This window comes from Choloepus didactylus, chromosome 12 (genome assembly GCF_015220235.1).
Source record: "Choloepus didactylus isolate mChoDid1 chromosome 12, mChoDid1.pri, whole genome shotgun sequence".
Taxonomy (NCBI): Eukaryota; Metazoa; Chordata; class Mammalia; order Pilosa; family Megalonychidae; genus Choloepus; species Choloepus didactylus.
In genome coordinates, this window is record NC_051318.1 from 100962695 (window position 1) to 100984037 (window position 21343).

Here is a 21343-nt window from a genome sequence, read left to right on the forward strand (position 1 = left end):
TCCCGCTCTGCCTCCCAGGTCCAGTTTTTGTGTCGCATTCTCTGGAAAGAATTCTCTGAATTGTCTGGGTCACGCTGAACCCTTCCTCACTGTCACATTTTTCTTTGCTCCCTAACTGTCTGTAAACCTGGAGGGAAAGTCCTGCTCAGTAGACACCGCCAGATTCGCGGCGCTCGCGGGGCTGCTGCCCCCTGGAGGCGCCGTTGGAAGGCGCAGCAGGCGATCATCAGAAGGGGCTGCAAATGCTTTTCAGAATATTTTATAGTTTCTGAAACACTGGTTAATCGATGTTAACTTAATGCTTGCCACATTCTAATCAAGGACAATTTCTTCTTAGCCTTGCCCCTTTTTACAGGGGAGCCCACTGAGACAGAGAGCCATCTTCTTGAATCTCCCCAAATCACAAGCAGCAGCAGAGGCCAAACTTGCCCAAGAGACTCTAACTCTCAATTTGGTCTTTTTTGTACCATATTCTGCTGCCCCGGGAGCAGCCGTCAGAAAAGCCATTGGGAGGGTGGGGGGATTTTCGCTGTGCATGGCTTTTTCTCTCTTTACTCTCTTCTTTATTGTGGTTTGGGGCTCGCGGTAACACCTCTCCCCATGGGGGGCTGGGAGAATTTGGAACCAGCTGCAGGATTCTCAACCACCAGGCAAAGCCTCTCCTCAGCTGATCATCAAAAGCTGGGGGCACATATACCCTTGGCTCTAGGAGGCTCCTGTTGGGTCTGAAATTCCCAGCAAGGGGCTTTCCAGGTTTCTCAATTCCTGCAAGGGTGGCAGGGGAACTTCCTAAGAAGACTGAGCGGCAGGTATCCCAGAGCTCCTTGCCAAGGCCACACTCTTGAGCAGACAATTGTCCTGGAAAATGAGTCACAGAGTCCCTACTGAGTTGGCAGGTCTCCTGAATCTAGACAAAGCTTGGGACAGTGGGTGGGAGGTGGGAGCTCAGTGTGAGTTGCTTCCATTGGGTTATTGCTCATGGATCCATCCTTAGCTGGGCACAGACAAGTATGTCTGTGACATTAATCAGGAGCTACCTGCTAACCCCAAAGGACACTGAAATAAAATTGCTACTCCAGTCCTTTCCAATGCTTATGAGTCCCTGGAGGAGAACTGAAAAGTCAATTCCAGATGTGGAATGGTTTCCTTCTCTCTCCTCCTTCCACCCCTTCCTTCCCTCTAAACCTAGTTTGTTCAGGCTGCGAAAAACCAGCTGTGGGTCCTGCAGGATGGAGCTCTGAGCAGGGTTTCCTGTTATTTGCCAGGAAAAGCAGATCCCAGAGGCCTCTCTCTTCTCCCAGGGGACATATCACAGAGGATTGGGCTGTCTGCAAGCCAAGCCCAGTGATTTTAGAGTGAGAATGGCAGCCTTGCGTAAAAGACTGCTTGCTTGACTTTTACTTTAAATCTGTAAACCTACAAAAATACATGCAGTTGCTTGTTCCAGATCCTGGTGGTTTTGTTTCCAGGCACCCAGCTCCATTAACAGGAAACATCTGGCTGGGAGACTAATTCTTCCTTCAACAATGATCTTGGGTGCAGGTGCGGTGTTTTCCATCTGTGCTGGGTTTGGGGCTTTTTCTAGGATTTCTGGTTGAGACTGCTTGTTCACCAAAGGACAAAGGCCACTTTTAAAAATCAACACGGGTATTATTTTGTTATACAGTTTCAGTTCAGTGACCAAGCATTCCAAGAACCCTTCAAATCACAGGAGGACAGGGATATTTAGGAAATGGTAAGAAAATGAAGGGGAGAACGAAACCCAAATTTTGAATGCTTCAGAATGTTTTTTGCTAATGCACAGGAGACGACAATATGATTAGTATTCTATCTTTTGTGAATTAAAAAAAAGGGGGAAATTAGGAACTGTGCCTGTATCTGCTTATTTGTGCAAAATTAAAGATAAGAAGAATAAATCAGGGACTATTGACATTGGTTACCTCCGGGTGATTGGTGAGAGTGAGGTGGAAAGCATAGAAAATTGTGTGTGTGTGTGTGTGTGTATGTATGTGTGTTGGAAGGTAGGGGGCTGAAACTTTTCTAAGCATAATGTTTTGAACAGCTCTGGTTTCTGGAACTGTGCTGTTCTGCATACTTAAATAAAAAGAAAATAAATAAGATTAAAAAGTAAGGATAGGGGGAAACCCAAAGAAGGACTACGAACAGAAACAAATTAACAAAGCCATATATCAATGGAAGAACATAACCACAGGGGAAAAAAACAACCAAGCAAAGCTTGAACATATTATTTAGACTGCTTTGTCCTCAGGCTAAAGACAAAAAGAACTTTAAACAAATATCCAACTGTGGTTAGTAGCCTTCCTTTACTTAGAGGCATGGATGAGCAATTCTGAAACTACTTTCAGAGTATTTTGGGATTGAGCAAATAAGTAAATATATTGTGAAGAGGGGGAGCCAAGTTTCTTAATGTCTGGGAAGGAAGTTGCAATTGTGGAAAAGAGAACGATAGGATGAATCCTACGGTATTGATTGGATTTGGAAGCAGCAGTGTGAACTCATGGTTTCAGACAGATGATAGAAAGATAGATAGATAGATAGATAGATAGATAGATAGATAGATAGGTAGATAGATAGATGATATAGTGTTGGGCATTGCACTGTGCCTCCCACAAAAGGCATGTCCAGGTCCCAACCCCTGGTCTTGTGGGTGGGGACTCATTTGTAAATAGGACTCTTGAAGATGTTATTAGTTAAGGTGTGCCCGCATTGAATGAGCGTGGGCCTTCACTCAGTAAGCAAAAGAAATAAGACAAAGAGAGGAGCCTTGGGGAGGAGCCAGGAGCTGGACGTCAATGGGACCCAGAAAAGAAAGGAGAAGATGCCTGTCCTAGTTTGCTAATGCTGCCAGAATGCAAAACACCAGAGATGGATTGGCTTTTATAAAAGGGGGTTTATTTGGTTACACAGTTACAGTCTTAAGGCCATAAAGTGTCTGTCAACAAAGGGTACCTTCACTGGAGAAAGGCCATTGGCATCTGGAAAACCTCTGTTAGATGGGAAGGCACGTGGCTGGCGTCTGCTTGCTCCCAGGTTGCGTTTCAAAATGGCTTTCTCCAAAATGTCTGCATCAGCTTCCAACGGCTGTCTTCAAAATGTCTGTCTCAGCTCCAGCTAGCTATGAGCTCCTTCTGTCTGAGCTTATATAGTGCTCCAGTAAACTAAACAAGGCCCATGCTGAATGGGTGGGGCCACACCTCCATGGAAACTATCCAATCAGAGTTATCACCTACAGTTGGGTGGATCACATCTCCATGGACACTGAACCAATAGGTTCCAACCCAGTCCACACTAATACATCTGCCCCCACAAGAATGCATTAAAGAATATGGCTTTTTCTGGGGGACATAAGTATATAAACCGGCACAATGCTGCCATGTGTGTTGCCATGAGATGGGAAAGCCAAGGACCAAGGATTGCCGGCAGGCAGCCTACCACAGACTTCAGGGAGAAAACACTGCCTTGCTGACACTTTGATTTTGGATCTCTCCTAGCTTCAAAATCACAAGCCAATAAATTACCATTGTTTAAGTCAACCCATTGTATGGTATTTGTTTTAACAGCCAAGAAACTAAAATAGCTAGAAAGATGATAGACCGATAGATACCAGAACTGGAACAGAGGAAGGATAAAATGAGCCTGCAACATCTTGTGCCAGAAAGTAAAGAAGTGACCAAAGAATGATGAGAACATGTCAAAAGGACACAGGGGAGAGCTTGGAGAGGCTCCCACTGGTCAGATCTGGGAGAATTTGAACATCAAAATAAGTGATGAAGGTAAAATATTACAACCCATAAGAAATCAGAATCAAGACTCCACATTGATTTAAACAAATAAATGAAGGGGAGAGGAAAATTCTTCCTTAGTGTAGAAATCCAATTAATAAATGTAAAAGGAGTGACACACTTACAAAGTCACCATTTGCCCACCACCATAATCATTGATTCAGGCAGAAGTCTCTGATAAATACTAAAAATGGGCTGAAACAGGGAGTTCAAGAAACAACTGGATATTTACATGGTCAGAAAGTGTCTCCATACACGATACTAATTACAAACGGGAAAAGAGTGACTCTACATTGGAGAAACCTGCTAGACACCACCTTAACCAAACGATCAAAGTTGACATCACCAATAAAGGGACAAATCCACATCAGCTGCCCCCAGATATGATGAACTGAGAAGGACAAAACACAACCCCTGTGGCCTGCCTGCCAAGAAAGCATAACCTGAATCAAATCACGAGGAAAGATCATGCAAACCTTAATTGAGGGACATTCTTCAAAATAACTGGCCAGAAGAAATATGACAGCTGCAGTGATCCAAAGTTTTCTTTTGTTCTAAATGATATCATTGGGAGAATTCTGTAGATTGGATAGCGGTACTATATCAGTGTTCATTTCCTGAGCTTAAAAATTGGACTGTAGTTACATAAAAGAATTTTTAAGGATAAAGAAGTGTCATGTCTGCAACTTACCCTCTAACAATCTAGAAAAAATAGAGAAGATTGAGCAAATATGGCAAAATGTTACCATTTGGGGAATATGGAAGAAGGGCATATGGGAATTTTTTTCTACTACTCTTGCAAACTTTGTGTGGGTTTAAAATTATGTCAAAGTAAAAAGTTTTAAAAAGTTTTTTTGCTGATTGCCCCAAAACAACCTTAGAACATCTCATTTAACAAGGCCACAAAGACCACAGTTATCCATAGCCAGCTGACATGCAGCTGGAACCTGGGACCCTGTATTGGCTTGAATTTTGTTAGATGTAATGGGAGCGCCACGATTACATTTAAAAAGTCTTTATCTTGTCAGAGACGCCTACTAAAATATTTACAGGTGAAATTATGGGAAGCCTGGGATTTGCTTTAAGACATTTCAGCAAAAAACAAAACAGTAAAAGGGGAGAGGAAACAGATAGATGAAATGAACTTGGTGAAATTATTGACAATTATTGAAACTAGGTGAAGGGTATCTGGCGCTTCATTAAACAATTCTCTCTACTTTTGCATTTGTTTGACAAACTCTATTAAAACAAAGTACCTTACTTTAAATATTAAAAATAAAAGAAGTCTTCGTTGGCAGGAAAATAGCTGTCGCAAGCTTTTCTCCACTTGGCTTCCCAGGAGAGGTTGTGGAGCCCTCTAATAGGCTCTTAAATAGGAAGGAAAAACAAACCCAAACTTTCTGACTTAACAAGCTTGGTTCTCCTGCATCTCCAGGAGATGTTGACTTCTTGCTGGGATACAGTCAGGGGCCTGGAAGGGGGTAGAGGAGGGGCTGGCAGGTGAAGGAACGCCACAGAGCTGATGGTCCCAGGGTATCTGAGACAAAGGGCCCACCGACAGCTGGACTTCCCAAGACCCCTGCCCACCACTCATCCCACAAGATACAGGCAATGAGAGCAACTCCTCATGGTGGCCTGTCACCCAGAAAAGCATATGCCATTTCACTAGCCAGGAACATATATGCTATTCATTTTAGAAGGCTTTCTATTAGAAAATGGATAAACTTCAAAAACTTTGATATCCGAAGGAATAAGCTTCAGATATCTGAAAATTTATCTAGAGGGCCCTCATTCTCAAATGAAATCCCTTGAGTTGGGCATGAAATCATGTAGGGAGGAAATCTTTTATGAGTAGGAGAAAGAGGGATTTCAGAAAAGGAGAGAAACAGCTACCCGTGTCGGTGCAATAGATTGCAAGCAGCAAGCAGACTCCAAATTGGGAAGGGTGGATTTCGGATGTAGCAAAACATTGTATGAGGGTAGAGGGAAAAAAGAATCTGGGAAAGGAAGAAGGCAGCTCAATAGGGCGGTTCTCTGCAGGGATGAGGCAGCCTTGCTTAAGTCCTGGTAGATGAGAAGTTTTCTGCTTTCCATCAAGCCTTGGAGCAGAGAAGTCTTGCCCCACCAGGGTCCAGAGCAGAAGGGCAGGAGTCTACAGTCGGTAGCTGGAGGTGGGGGGAGGCAAGGAGAAGGGGACAACTGTCCCATTACTTGACTTTACCTTTATGGCAACCCTCCAAGGTAGAGGTTGTAGGCATCTGTTGTAGTTCCCTAGGGCTGCCATAAAAATGTAACGCCAACTAGGTGGCTTAAAACAATGGAAATCTATCGTCTCACAGTTACGGAGGTTGGAAGTTGGAAATCTTGGTTTCAACGGGGCTATGTTTTCTGTGAAGTCTGTAGGGAACAAACCATTCTGTGCCGCCCTCTTGGCTCACTGGCAATCCTGGTGTTCTCTGCCTCAGTTGTCAAATGTGCTTTTCCCTTTTCTGTCTGTGTCCCATTTTCTTCTTCTGGGACACCAATAGTATTGGATCAAGGGCTTGCCCTACTCCAGGATGACATTTTCACTTGCCTGGTTTCATCTGTAATGACCCTGTTTCCAAATAAGATAGAATCCTGAGCTCCTGGGCATTAGAACTTCAACATATCTTTTGGGGGGACACAATTCAATCCCGTAGGAGTATCAGTGAGAAAATCAGCTCTGCCCCAGGTCACGTGACTAGGACACAGTCCAGCCAGGGGTTGTCTGATCCCAGGGCCTTTGCCAGAGCCATTGTCCCCCCAGTGTCCTGCTCCGCCCATCTGCAGGATTTAGCATAAGCCTGGGAGCCAGGAGACCCCAGTCTGAGTCGAGCTAGGGCAGTTGCTTCCTCACCTGTCATATGTGAAACTTTGACTCATCCCACCTCCAAGAGCCAAGCTGAGAAGCCAAAGTTAGAGCACATGATTGCAGGATTTTGAAACTTGCATGTTGTGACTCATTTTTAAAGAAGTGGGTGCAGACAAGGCTGGTTGGCATTTGCTCCTAGTTAACTGCTAGAACTGTTTTACCACTGGTTCCTTAGCAAGTGAACTCTGGCCTTGCACGGCGGTGCCAAATGGCTGCTGTGTGTTGTTTTTAAATTTGTCACTTCAGATCACTAATAACCCACGTGTACACTGAGAAGGCGCTTACTCATGTACAGAACAATTCCTTACGCAGGTTTCAACCTGCCATCTGCCCCATCCCGAATTATGCTAATTAGAAAGCACAGAACTATGCTGCAGCAGAAGGGTCTGGAAAAGTCCCAACCATTGCTTCAAGGTAGGGAAATGGCATTCTGGTGCCCAGTGGGAAGGCAAAGCCCTACAGAAAAATACTGCCTAGTGGTAACTAACCGTGCATTCCTTTTTCAAAGGGAGGAGTTCATCTCCCCTGACCAGTATATTTCATTAAACACGAAAATGCCCTTTTCTGTTGGTTTCCCTCTGGCAGGGCTTTGCTGTCTCTGACTTGTGGGGGTTATATATACAGAATAACCGCCTCCCATTCCAGGTTTCCCAGGAGAATCCCAATGACAACTCTCATGTGTGTGCTTACCAGAGTTTGCATCCCAAATTTTATTTGAAAAATGCACCCACCAAACTTATCCACCCAATCAGTAGAAGCCAACAGATGTTGCTGAGATAGACAAGACTAAGAAAAAAGCCTTCTGATTTTCAAAGCTAGACAGAGAGAATGTGCAATGATATACTTTGCCATGTGGAGAGAGGTGACGTGGAGCAGCCCACATCATGGTCTACGAACGCATTGCTGCCTCCAGACCTACTGATTAGTTTGTAAATGTGGGTGTGTTGGACACCTCTCTGTTAAAGCCGCTGCTACACATAAAATGGCCACAGTCACACACAGTTAACAAAAATGGCCCAAGTGCCGTCAATGGGAAAATGGATAAACAAATGTAATATATCCATCAATGGAATATTATTCAGACCAAACGGGAATGAAGTTCTGCTATATGAAACAACATGAGTGAACCTCAAAAACATTATGCTAAATGAAAGAAGCCAGTTACAAGAGACCACATAGTGTATGATTCCATTTATAAGAAATGTCCAGAATTGGCAAATCCATAGAGACAAAGTAGATTAATGGTTGCCAGGGGCTGGGGATAGAGGGAAATGGGGAGAAACTGCTTAATGGGTACAAGGTTTCCTTTGGGGGTGATTAGAATGTTCTGGAACTAGACACAAGCAGAGGTAGCACAATTGTGTGAACATACTAAATGCCACTGAATTGCACACTTTAAACTGGTTGATTTTATGTTATATGAATTTCACCTCAATAAATATTTTTAAAAGAAAAGAAATCAGAGTGATTTAAAAAAAAAGAAATCAGAGTGATCCTTAGAGAGAACTACAAGGTAGTTCTCTCTAAGGATCAAAAAACTGATTAGCATTCTTCGGTAGAAAGAGATTTTTTAAGTATTGAAAAAGAACTACTTGTTAAAGATCCATTCTCTAGAGCATGGGATGGCAAACTTTTTCAGTAAAGGGCAGATGGGAAATATTTTCAGCTTTGCAAGTCATGTGGTCTCCCTCACAACTATTCAACCCTGCCCTTAGAGCACAAAAGGAGCCACAGGTAATATGTAACTGAAGAGGTGTTCTAGTTTGCTAATGCTGCCGGAATGCAAAACACCAGAAATGGATTGGCTTTTATAAAGGGGGTTTATTTGGTTACTTGGTTACAGTCTTAAGGCCATAAAGTGTCCAAGGTAATGCATCAACAGTCGGGTACCTTCCCTGGAGGATGGCCAATAGCGTCTGGAAAACCTGTTAGCTGGGAAGGCACGTGTCCAGCATCTGCTTCGAGTTCTGCTTTCAAAATGGCTTTCTCCCAGGACGTTCCTCTCTAGGCTGCAGTTCCTCAAAAACGTCACTCTTAGTTGCACTTGGGATATTTGTCCTCTCTCAGCTTCTCCGGAGCAAGAGTCTGCTTTCAACGGCCGTCTTCAAACTGTCTCTCATCTGCAGCTCCTGTGCTTTCTTCAAAGTGTCCCTCTTGGTTGTAGCTCCTCCTCAGAATGTCACTCACAGCCACACTGCACTGAGTTCCTTCTGTTTGTCAGCTCATTTCTATGGCTCCACTGATCAAGGCCCACCCTGAATGGGCGGGGCCACGCCTCCATGGGAATATCTCATCAGAGTTATCACCTACAGTTGGGTGGGGCGCATCTCCATGTAAACACTCAAAGAATTACAATCTAATTAACACTGATATGTCTGCCCACACAAGATTGCATCAAAGATAATGGCGTTTGGGGGACATAATACATTCAAACCGGTGCAGGCTGTATTCCCGTAAAACTCTGTTAACAAAAACAGGCAGAGGACCAGATTAGACCTGTGGTCCATGATCTGCCAACCTGTGCTCAGAGGGCTCAGAACATTATTCTTTGCCACAGCTGTGTGAGGCGGACAGCAAAGTTTCTCTCTATTCTTAAGAGATGGCAGCCAGAAGTACCAAATGTAGAAATACCTCTTCCTCCTCTTCACAACCAACAATCAGTTCATGTTTTCTGAGCACCAACTATGGCCCTGAACGTTTCTAAGTGCCTTCCATTCAGAATCTGATTTAACTCATTCATTTTTCCTTTTGGAGGGGACCAACACCCAGTGAAATTATTATGTCCTTGTCCAAGTTCACACAGATGGTGTGAAGGAACAGAATCCAGTCCTTCCTTCTCATTTGAGATGGCAGCAACATCTAAAAGGCTAGAAACTAACTCGTGGACTTCACATTTCATGATGCACTTACTACCTCCTCCTGCTGCTGGGATCCCTTGAAATGACATCAGTAAAAGGCCGAAGTGAGGCTTAATTTCACCACCTAGTCCAAGCTATTTTGCTCTTTTATTTTCTAAGTTCTGTAAAAACTCCAGCTTTTCGGGTCAAGTCTAAATGGTCACCTCTCAGAATGGAATTCCCACCTAATGATTTTTATTTCTTTTTTGGAGGGAATATAACTGATTGCTCTTCTGACTTGGCTAGAAGAAAGAGGACAGTCATAAACATTTGGACTTATGTGCAGACCACCAGCTGTCACTCAGAATCACAGACCTGCAGAATAGTCAGCGAGAAGGGATTTTAAGGATAGCATACAGGGCCAGCAATTTTCAGTAAGGTGCCTATGGCAGGGATTGTGCAAATTAGAACCAAGATAGGGTATGCCTGTGTGGTTTGAGAAACATGTTAAGTATCACACTCACAAACAGGCATATCTTGGAGGTAGCGTAGGTTCAGTGCCAGACCACCACAATAAGATGAATATCACAATGAAGTGAGTCACACATATAAAAGTTATGCTTATACTTTACTGCAACCTATCAAGTGTGCAATAGCATAATGTTTAAAAAATGCATACCTTAATTTAAAATATGTTATTGCTGAAAAATGCTAACCATCATTTGAGCCTTCAGCAAGTCATAATCTCTTTGCTGGTGGAGGGTCGGGCCTTGATATTGACAGCTGCTGATTGATCAGGGTGATGGTTGCTGAAGGTTGCAGTGGCTGCAGCAATTTCTTAAAATAAGACAACAGTGAAGTTTGCCACATAGATAGACGCTTCCTTTCAGGCTGCATGATGACATTTTATCCACAGAACTTCTCTCAAAACTGAAGTCAATTCTCTCAACCCTGCAGTAGCTTTATCAACTAAGTTGATGTAATATTCTAAATCCTTTGCTGTCATTTCAACAATGTTCACAGCATCTTCACCAGGAGTAGATTCCATCTCAAGAAACCATGTATTTGCTCATCCATAAGAAGCAACTCCTTAATCATTAAAGTTTCACCATGAGATTGCAGCAATTTGGTCACATCATCAGGCTCCACTTCCAATCCTGGTTCTCTTGCTATTTCCACCACATTTGCAGTTACTTTCTCCACTAAAGTCCTGAATCCCCCAAAGTCATCCATGAGGGTTGGAATCCACTTCTTCCAAACTCATGTTAATGTTGATGTTTTGGCCTCCTCCCATGAATCACAAATGTTCTTAATGGCATCTAGAATGGTGAATTTTTCCCAGAAGGTTTCCAATTAACTTTGCCCAGACCCATCAATGGAATCACTATACATGGTATCTATACTCCTATGAATTGTATTTCCTAAATAATAAGACTTGAAAGTTGAAATGACTCCTTGATCCATGGGCTGCAGAATGGATGTTGTGTTAGCAGGCATGAAAACAACATTCATCTCCATCAGAAGTCTTGGGTGACCATGTATATCATCATATTTTGAAAGGAATCTCTATTTTTTCTGAGCAGTAGGTCTTAACAATGGGCATAAAATACTCAGTAAACCATGTTGTAAACAGATGTGCTGTCATCCAGGCTTTGTTGTTCCATTTATAGGGCACATGCAGAGTGGATTTAGCATAATTCTTAAGGGCTCTAGGACTTTCGGAATGGTAAATGAGCATTGGCTTCAACTGAAAGTCACCAGCTGCATTAGCTCCTAACAAAAGAGTCAGCCCGTCTTCTGAAGCTTTGAAGCCAGGCACTGACTTCTCCTCTCTAGCTATAAAAGTCCTAGATGGCATCTTCTTCCAACAGAAGGCTATTTTGTCTACATTGAAAATCTGTTGTTCAGTGAAGCCACTTTCACCCATTGTCTTAGCCAGATCTTCTGGATAACTTGCTGCAGCTCATACATCAGCACTTGCTGCCTTACCTTGCATTTTTTGTTATGGTGATGGCTTCTTTCCTCAAACCTCATAAACCAACCTCTGCTAGCTTCAGACTTGTCTTCTTCAGCTTCCTCACCTCTCTCAACCTTCATAGACTTGAAGAGAGTAGACCTTGCTCTGGATTAGGCTTTGGCTTAAGGGAATGTTGTGGCTGGTTTAATCTTCTCTTCAGGTCACTCAAACTCTCTCCATATCAGCAATAAGGATGTTTCACTTTCTTATCATTTATGTGTTCACTAGAGTAGCACTTATAATTTCCTTCAAGAACTTTTCCTTTGCATCCACAACTTGGCTAACCATTTGGCACAAGAGACCTAGCTTTCATCCTGCCTCAGCTTTCAACATGCCTTCCTCACTAAGCTTGGTCATTTTTAGCTTTTGGTTTAAAGTGAGAGATGTTTGTTTCTTCCTTTCACTTGAATGCTTAGAGGCCATTGTAGGGTTATTAAATGGCCTGATTTCAATATTATTTTAAATACCATTTGGTGCCCTGGATTCCTCCTATCACCTCTCACCAATGTGCAAGACAAGCCCAAGTAGCCGGTGCACCAGGAGCAGCAGTGGCTGGGGTTGGCAGGGGAGGTGGGGAGAAGGCACTGCCCACTGCGGAGAGGAAGTCGACTATGGCACAGGCTCAGCCACTCAGCCTTGATGACTCTGCCCCGTCCAGGCTTTGCAGGGATCTTGAACGCCCCTCGATGCAAACCCCAGCCACTTCATGGGGAGCTCCTGAGGACAGCGGGCCAGTCTGCCGGGCCCCCAAAAGCACCATGAAAACCAGCTGGAAACCACAATCTGACCCTCTCTGGGTCACCCAGGAACCAGCAGCAAGCCCAGCAGGCCATGATTTCCTGAGCCGGATCTGACACTTCCCACAATTCTGCCCCAGGGAAGAAGGGCACGTGAAGATGGCGGCAGAGAATGGAGTGATGCAGCTACCAGCCAAGGAACGTGTGCGGGCACACCAGAAACCTGGAAGGGGCATGGGGTGGTTTCTCTCTCAGAGCATCCAGAGGGAGCCAATCCTTCTGACACCTTGATTTCCTATTCCCAGCTTCCAGAATGAAGAGACAATATGTTCCTGTTGTTTTAAACCACCCAGCTTGTGGTACTTTGTTATAGCAGCCCTAGAAAACTCAACCAGATGGAAGAAAGAAGAAAGGAAGGAAATATTTTTTGAGAGCCTATTATATGCCAGACACACACAACTGACATTTTAACACACATTATCTCAGTTGATCATTTGAATAACTCTCAAGGGTGGATATTGTTATTCTCATTTGACCAGTGAGGAAACTATGACTGCTTAAGTAGCTTGTCTTGGGTCATTAAACTAGAAAGAAGTACAACTAGAATTCTCCTGTCTTGTACCACCCCTTGGCTGATACATCCATGGAGAAATCACCCAGGGAGGACACGTATATTGTAACTGGGACCATCTTCAGGGGACCCCCCAATCATGACTGATGAAGGCATTTTAATGTCAGGAAAGATGGGGGGTTGGGGGGTGGGCTATGATCTGGCCAAGCGTGGGCCCCTGCAAAGCACACCATGTCCATTTCCACATAAACAAGACTCTGGTTGCCAGTAGGCCATTCTCAGTGCTTTGTAACATCCAACAAAGCCAACGTCAAGGCCAAGCTTGATGGTTGTGTTGTAGACAGTGAGAAGGAAGTGTGTTCAAATGGAAAGGGTCACCCACGAGCCCTTTCCTACTTACCCAGAACCTTGCAGGCCTCTTGGATGAGGTTGATGGTGATGACATCATCATACACTGTGTATGTCATGAAAGCATCTTGTATTTCCGCAGAAGCTCTAAAAGAGAAACCAAAGGGTGGTGAAAACTCTTCACCAAGAACTGGGTCCCAGGAATGTATCCACTGGCTCAGCAAGGTATGATGCATCAAAACCCTCCTGATCCTAAGGGATGTGAGATACTAGAGTGTTTGGTGGCATCTCCTTCAAGAAGCTTTCCCTGGACCCCAGATGGGGCCAAGAGCCCCCTTCTCCAAGTTCCCACAGTAGACTATACATTTCCCCAACACGTATTAAGATGATTGGTCCCAACCCCTCAACTGGGCTCCTTGAGGGTGGGCACTGCAACTTAGGCTTATCTTTGAGCCCCTAGCAAGTGGCACTGTGCTTAGCGAAGGGTAAGAACTTAATACGTGGTGGAGAACTTGGAACTGTGTGCCCACAAAGCCTCAATCTCTGAAGCAGGATGAACAGCTTCTCAAGTGTCTCATTGTTTCACCATGTAGTTGGCTGTATTGCAGGAATTACTGATGAACTTTGTTCTTGCAGCAGCCAACCAAACCTGATGAAAAGAGGTTCAGGTTGGGAGCCGGAAGGCTTGAACTCTTGGTTTGGCTCTTGGGTAAGTCAGTTAGCTGCAGTTAGCATCAGCCAACACATGGGAGGGGCAGGAAGGCAGGTCAGGGAATATTTAAAGGGATGTTTAATTGAGACTGAATGATGAGTTGGCAGAGGAGAACCTTCTGGACAGAAGGAATAGTGCATTTAAAGACACTGTACCAGCAGAAAGCATGTCTCAAGAAGAGAAAGGAGTACAGAACATTTGCATTTATCCCAGAACACACCAGAGGAATCTGAAATTGGGAGAGATGGGAAATTTCCTAATTGTCCAATTTCCCACCCTATATTATCTCTGACTGCTGGTCTTCCAGTTTCTTCTTGATTGCTCGCAGTGACAAGAAGATCACTTCTTTGCAAGGTGGCATATTCCATTTACAGACTGCTGTTTGAAAGCTTTTTCTTCTGTTGAGTGGAAACCTACTTCTGGGCCCAAATAATACCTTCTATTTATCGAGCATCTACTTTTGGCCAAGCAAATTGCATATTAGTTCTGATAATCTCTTTTACTATTGATGAAGATGATGCTCAGAGAAGTTTATGTCTTGCCAGGATGACCCAGTTGACAAATGAAGTATCTGATCTCCAAGCTCCAAAGCCCATCTATCCCCTGTATCTTGCAGCTTTGAATTTTATCTTTGGGCCTGGTTTTTCCCTTTGGGGAAATGCAGCCTGGGATGGTCCTTCTTCCAGATACTGAACACTCTTAGTTTTCTGTGCTAGTTTGGATATATTGTGTCCCACCAAAAGCCATATTCTTTGATGCAATCTTGTGGGGGCAGATGTATTAGTTTTGATTAGGTTGGACTCCTTTGACTGAGTGTTTCCATGGAGATGTGATTCGATCAACTGTGGACAAGACCTTTGATTGGATAATTTCCATGGAGGTGTTACCAGACCCATTGAGGGTGGGTCTGAATTAAATCACTGGAGCCATATAAACGAGCTGACAAACAGAAGGAGCTCAGAGCAACTGAGAGTGACATTTTGAAGAGGAGCTGCAGCTAGGAGACGACAAAACACCCCAAGAGCAACATTTTGGAGAACACCATTTTGAAACGCAACCCTGGAAGCAAGCAGACGCCAGCCACGTGCCTTCCCAGCTAACAGAGGTTTTCTGGACGCCATTGGTCATCCTCCAGTGAAGGTACCTGACTGTTGATGCCTTACCTTGGACACTTTATGGCCTTAAGACTGTAACTGTGTAACCAAGTAAACCCCCTTTATAAAAGCCGATCCATTTCTGGTGTCTTGCAAAAAGGCAACATTAGTAAACCGGAACATTTTCTAAGGCTGCCATAACATATATCTCAAATGGGATGGCTGGAAACAACAGAAAGTCATTGCCTCACAGTTCTGGGGCCTGGAAGCCTGAAATCAAGGTGTAGGCAGGTCCATGCTTCTCTGAAACCTATAGGAGAGAATCCTTCCTTGCCTCTTCTACCTTCTGGTATTTGCTGGTGATCCTTTTGCTCCTTGGCTTGTGGATACGTTCCTCCAATCTCTGCCTCCTCCCCTGTGAGCCTTTCTGTCTTTTCTCCTCTTCTTATAAGTCATATTGGGTTGGGTCCACTGGATCCAGTTTGGCCTCATCTTAACTAATTCCATCTACAATGACCCTATATCCAAATAAGGTTGCCTTCTGAGGTACCAGGGATTATGACTTCCACTTATCATTTTGGGGTACAGAATGCCACCCATAAAACCCTCTAACATTGGAAGCTCCTTATTCATTCCTAAATCTTTTTATTTCTGGGCCAAACACCCCATTACCTTTCTGCCCTTCATCTTCCTCACTGCAAAATGGGTAATGATGCCTGACACACCTGGCAGGGGTGTTGATGAGGATCAAATAGGATGACAGAAGTGAGAGAGCCTGGAGGAAATGAGTCCCACCGGACAGACCCAAGAAAGTGCCGCCACAGTGGCGAGCGCAGGGAGGTAGCATGGGGGGTGAGAGCTGACCTGATTCCTGGACTGTTCCTGACGTAAACGAGCATAGAGGGAAGGTCAATCCCTTCCCTGGGCCTCTATTTCCCCCACCACATACACACGTTCACGTGGATTCTCAAACAGCCCCAGGGCCTTGTGTCCCCCCAGTTCAGAATCACCAACCAGAAGCTCTGGAAGTTTCCCTTCAACTGTGAGATTCCTTGTTTTGGTGCGTATCTGCCCAGTGGTGTCTCAGTATCACGGGATGCAGGTGCTCAGCTGGCTTTGGGCCCAGGGCAGGTGAGGGGTGTGTAAAACCCCAAAGCTTCCTTAAGTGTGTTGCTTTCTGCTTTCACATGTCAGCGTCACCTCCTCCAAAGCCCCTCCATGGGCTGCCTGCCGGGCTGGTGAGCAAAAGCACAACATTATGGGCAAGTCCCAAGTTTAAACTTGACACTTTGTAATTTGTTTTGAAGCCCCCAGAAGGGATTATGTCATCTCCAGGACCCTAGACAGGGAGCAAACACTGTAGCTCCCTGTCTGGTTCTGGCAGCCTTTGCATTTCTGGAGGCTGGACAGATAACACTTTAGTGTCAAATGTTTATTTGGGTTTACACATGTGTTGCACCATGCTGGGACAGCAAAAACATTGAATATCGTGGGTACCCGGAGATCTCCAGCCATGTTTATGGATCTCTGGGATCTCGTATAGAACATTTTCCACAGAGGCAGTGCACGCTTTCAACATATAACCATTCAAACTGTTTTACTAAACTGCCGTGCTCACCAAGAATAAAAAATAAATAAGTAAACTAATTGATATTGTCTAATGAGATAGACCCTCCTTTGGTAAGAAGGAGGGAAGGAAAGAAAAATGGCTGCTACAAAACATTTTGAAGAGACTGGGGGTTGGAAAAGCAACTCAATGGGTGAATAAAATAAGAGTTTCCAACTTACTTGATGAAAAATGTCAACCACATGAGGTGGACATTTGCACGCCTAGGCATGAGCTTGTGAAGAACTGAAATTTAATTGGCACAGTCAGGCATTAAGTGTGTGTCCATGTTTAGTTAGTTCCAACTAGTGACATCAAAATATGTGGGCAGGAAACCAGTGCCAGGTGGCTTGTATCAGAGTAACTTAGGGAGCAAAATAAGCGTTCGCATGCCCAGGCCCTGGGGGGGGGTGGGGGTCTGGGAATCTATACATTTTGCCCACTTGCCCCACATGACTTTCCAGGTTTGGAAACCACTGCTCAGAAAAGACTCTAGGATTCAATATGGCAAGGCCACTGATGACAAATTCTAGATCTTACACATTCTAGTTCAATATCACTAAACTGATGAAATGATTTCTAAGAATCCAGAGTGAGCCGTAGAGACCACTGGAAAAAGAAAGAGCACTTTGTAAACAGTTTCAGGCCAAGCAAATGGGCCATGGGAGGCCATGGGAAGCCACAAGAAACCCTTCCTTTGGGAGCTCCCTTACTGCAGGTTGGGTATTTGCATAACAGACCTGCTTGTAATGGGGTGTCTCGAGTTGTCGTTGGGCAAGGGCTTGCCCTGGTGTCCGGCCATTCCTGTTGGCTTCTCCAACCAACTTCTCCACCTTCCCTCTGCTTTCATGATGAAGTCCAGGCTTCTTGGGCTGATACACACAGTCCTTCACTGCCTCACCCTGCACCTCCCGCTCTCTCCTCCAGCCATTTCCCTATACTCCAGGCCCAGGGCAGGCGAGGGGTGTGTAAAACCCCAAAGCTTCCTTAAGTGTGTTGCTTTCTGCTTTCACGTGTCAGCGTCAGTCCATTCCCCCATGCCTTCCCACAGGCTCTCCCTCAGCCAGGAAGGCCCTTGTTCACTCTTATCCATCTAAACTTTCATTCCTCCTTCCCAACATGCTTCGGAATCACCCATTCTGGCATCCTGAGCTATATTCGGATGCAGACGTGCCTCCTCCAAGCTCCTAAGGCTCCCCGTAGTTACTGCTGCCTTGGCACTGACAGCATATACCATCTTGGATTTACCTGTCTGCCTGCTTCCCAGACTACAAATTCCCAAAGGGCAGGAAAATGTTAGTTGATTTTAAATCTTCAATAACTAGCATTGGACCTGGCACACGATAGGAGCTCAATAAATATTTATTAAAGAATTCAGGAAATGTGAGATAACTGGCTCTACCACAACCTAGTGGATGACTTGAAACAAATCTCACTGTGCCCCCGTTTCCTCACCTTTACAGTGAGGTCACTGTTTCCATGGTGATGCTGATGTACACTCTCCTTCTGCTTCCCCCAACCACCAATGATATGTCTCTCCTGATGCTCTGATTCACCAAGAATGACTCTCAAACTTAAACCAGCAGTTCTCAAAGTATGGTCTAGGGAACTCCTGCGGGAGACCCTCAGATGCTTTTATGGAATCCACAGGGCCAAAACTATTTGCATCATAAAAGTAAGACCTTATTTGCCATTTTTCACCGGTTGACATTTGCACTGATGGTGCAAAAGCAATGGTGAATGTAGTGGTTTGGAGCTGTACATACCTCAGGAAAACCTGTTTTTAAATGTAATCCATTCCTGTGGGTGTGAACCCATTGTAAGTAGGACCTTTTGATGAGGTTACTTTAGTTAAGGTGTGGCCCAGGATGGGTCTGAATCCTATTACTGGAGTCCTTTATAAGCAGAATGAAACTCAGAGGAACCCACGAGAAGCAAGCCGGAACTCAGTGGAACCCAGAAGAGAACCAAGAGTCCAGGAGAGGTCACCATGTGCATTGCCGTGTGACAGAAAAGCCCAGGACCAAGGGCCACAGGCAGCCAGCCCCAGAACGCCAGTCTTCCAGAAGAAAGCATCACTTTGATGACACCTGACTTGGACTTTTTCTTAATCTCAAAACCATAAGCTAATACACTCCCATTGTTTAAGCTGACCCATTGCATGGTATTCACTTGAGAAACCAAAGAAACTAAAACAGTGGATAAAAACTGTTGTGGCCTTAGCACAAACCAGGGCAGCACTACCAAACTGTACTAGTAGCCACTGCCACACACTCAGAGGAAAAAAAAAAGCCAGTTTCATTCAGAGTGTCCTGATTAAAGCAGTAAAAATGACCAATTTTTATTAAATCTGAACCCTGAGTACACATCTTTTGAATATTTCAAGTGATGAAATGGGGAGAATACATTAAGTGTTTGTGGTCCCCTCCAGGAAATGCTCTTGTATCATTGACTTCTGAGCAGAATTGGCCACTTTTTTTCATGGAAAATCATTTCTATTTGAATGAACCACTGACAGACGTACCATGGTTACTCAGACTTGTGCATTTAGAGATGCTTTTTCCTTAAATGAACAAAATGAGTCTGTCACTTCAAGGAGAAAAACTAACAGAATTTGTTGCCAATGATAAAATTCCAGCTTTCAATTGAAAATCAGAATAAGAATTTTGGAAAACTTGCCTCTGCCACTATGAGCTTATTAGCGCCTCAATTCTTAGAGTCTTTCCTGACGAAATGGTGGTGGTATTGACAAAAAGTGATTTTGATATGGTAGAATGAATCATGTCAACATGTGTAAGATCTGCATAACTCAGAGACCTGATATTTTCCAAATGACTAATGCATGACTGTACAAAATGACGGTAAAAGTTTCCTTTCAAAGTGTAAGACAGATCACGGGGTTTTAATGGAGCAGAGCATTTAACGATCAGTGGTATGGTTTCAGTTCAACCTGTAACTGACATTTAGGAAACTCTCATTTTGTTGAGCTGTGGTGAGGCTTGAAAGAAGAATATCCACAATTATCTGAAAAGAGTGCAAAAGTACTTCCTTCTTCTACAACCACATACCTATGAGAAGCCAGATTTTATTCATATATTTCAATCAAAATCACATATCACAAGAGATACTGTGCAGAAGCTAGAATCCAGTTGCCTTCTATTAAGTCAGACATTAAAGAGAATTGCAAAAGTGTGAACCTGGCTTTGCAGGTCATAAGAATGCTTGGGAATACTATTATGGGTTGAGTTGTGCCTCCAAAAGATCTGTGCAAGTCCTAATCCCTTAATTTGAGAATGTGACTGGGCCAGTTTGTCCCCCAGAAAAAGCCATATTCTTTAATGCATTCTTGTGGGGGCAGATGTATTAGTGTGGACTGTGTTGGAACCTATTGGTTCAGTGTCCATGGAGATGTGACCCACCCAACTGTAGGTGATAACTCTGGATAATTTACATGTAGGTGTGGTCCCGCCCATTCAGCGTGGGCCTTGTTTAGTTTACTGCAGCACTATATAAGCTCACACAGAAGGAGCTCAGAGCGAGCTGGAGCTGAAACAGACATTTTGAAGAAGGCCATTGGAAGCTGACACTGAGATTTTGGAGAACGCCATTTTGAAACGCAGCCTGGGAGCAAGCAGACACCAGCCACGTGCCTTCCCAGCTAACAGAGGTTTTCCAGATGCCGATGGCCTTTCTCCAGTGAAGGTACCCTTTGTTGATGGACACTTTATGGCCTTGTAACTGTGTAACCAAATAAACCCCTTTTATAAAAACCAGTCCATCTCTGGTATTTTGCATTCTGGCAGTATTTGCAAACTAGAATAGTGACCTTATTGGGACATAGGGTCTTTGAAGATGTGATTAGTTAAAATGAGACCAAACTGGATTGGGGTGGGCCCTGATCCAAGATGACTGGTATCCTCAAAAGAAGAAAGGAGACTCTGAGACACAGGGGAGAAGCCCGTGGGACCACTGAGGCAGAGATTAGAGTCTTCTTGCCACAAAACAAGGATTGCCCCAGGGCCCCCCAAAGCCAGGAAAGAGGCATGGAAGGGATTCTCCCCTATAAACAGCCCTGTTAACACCTTCATCTTAGCCACCTAGTATATAGGACTTGGCTACAGCAACTCTAGGGAACTAAGACAAAACTGTGGACTTTCTCCCCAGAAAATCCGTATAGACTTGTGTACAGAAAGTTTTCATAATTAACTTCAGAGTCTTCTCCATCCGCAAGCATCTAGGTAAGAACCCCTGAGCCAGAGAGAAACCATGTGCCTCCATCATCAAGCCCCCTTCACATGGACTGGTTTGGGCTTGGGAGCCATCTACCCATCCACCATTCATGGATGCGTCTTCCATCCACACACAAGTCCTCCAGCCTTCCATCCCTCGCCACACGTTCCCTCATGCAGCGGAGAAGATGTGCCAAGATGTGCCAATCCCGGTGGTGGTTCCACCCATAACCTCCTCTTAAGCACCCTGCCTTCCAAGGACCATCTGATTGGGCCAGGTACGGCCACCCAACCCAGGCTGGCCCATCAAATCCTGGGTCTCGGGCATCTGGAACGGAGACACTGAGAAACCAAGCCAGTAAAGATGAGGGCGGCCTCTTGAATTGAAAAGTCACGTAGGAAAGTTTGGAAGAAGCAGAAATCAAGAGATCTGCAGAAAGACCCAGGAAAATAGAGCCAATGGCGAGATGGGGAGAGGCCTGATGACCATCTGTTT

The 21343-nt window shown here is 44.5% G+C and overlaps 1 protein-coding gene across 1 annotated transcript in view; it reads right to left on the reverse strand.

The window, feature by feature from the left end:
- LOC119506934 (guanylate cyclase soluble subunit beta-2-like) overlaps positions 1-21343 on the reverse strand; it is a 66773-nt gene that overhangs the window by 39521 nt on the left and 5909 nt on the right. Inside the window, exon 2 of the mRNA XM_037799939.1 lies at positions 13259-13353. Coding sequence (XP_037655867.1) covers positions 13259-13325 — 67 coding nt within the window. The 5' untranslated portion in view covers positions 13326-13353. The remainder of the gene's footprint in view (positions 1-13258; positions 13354-21343) is intronic.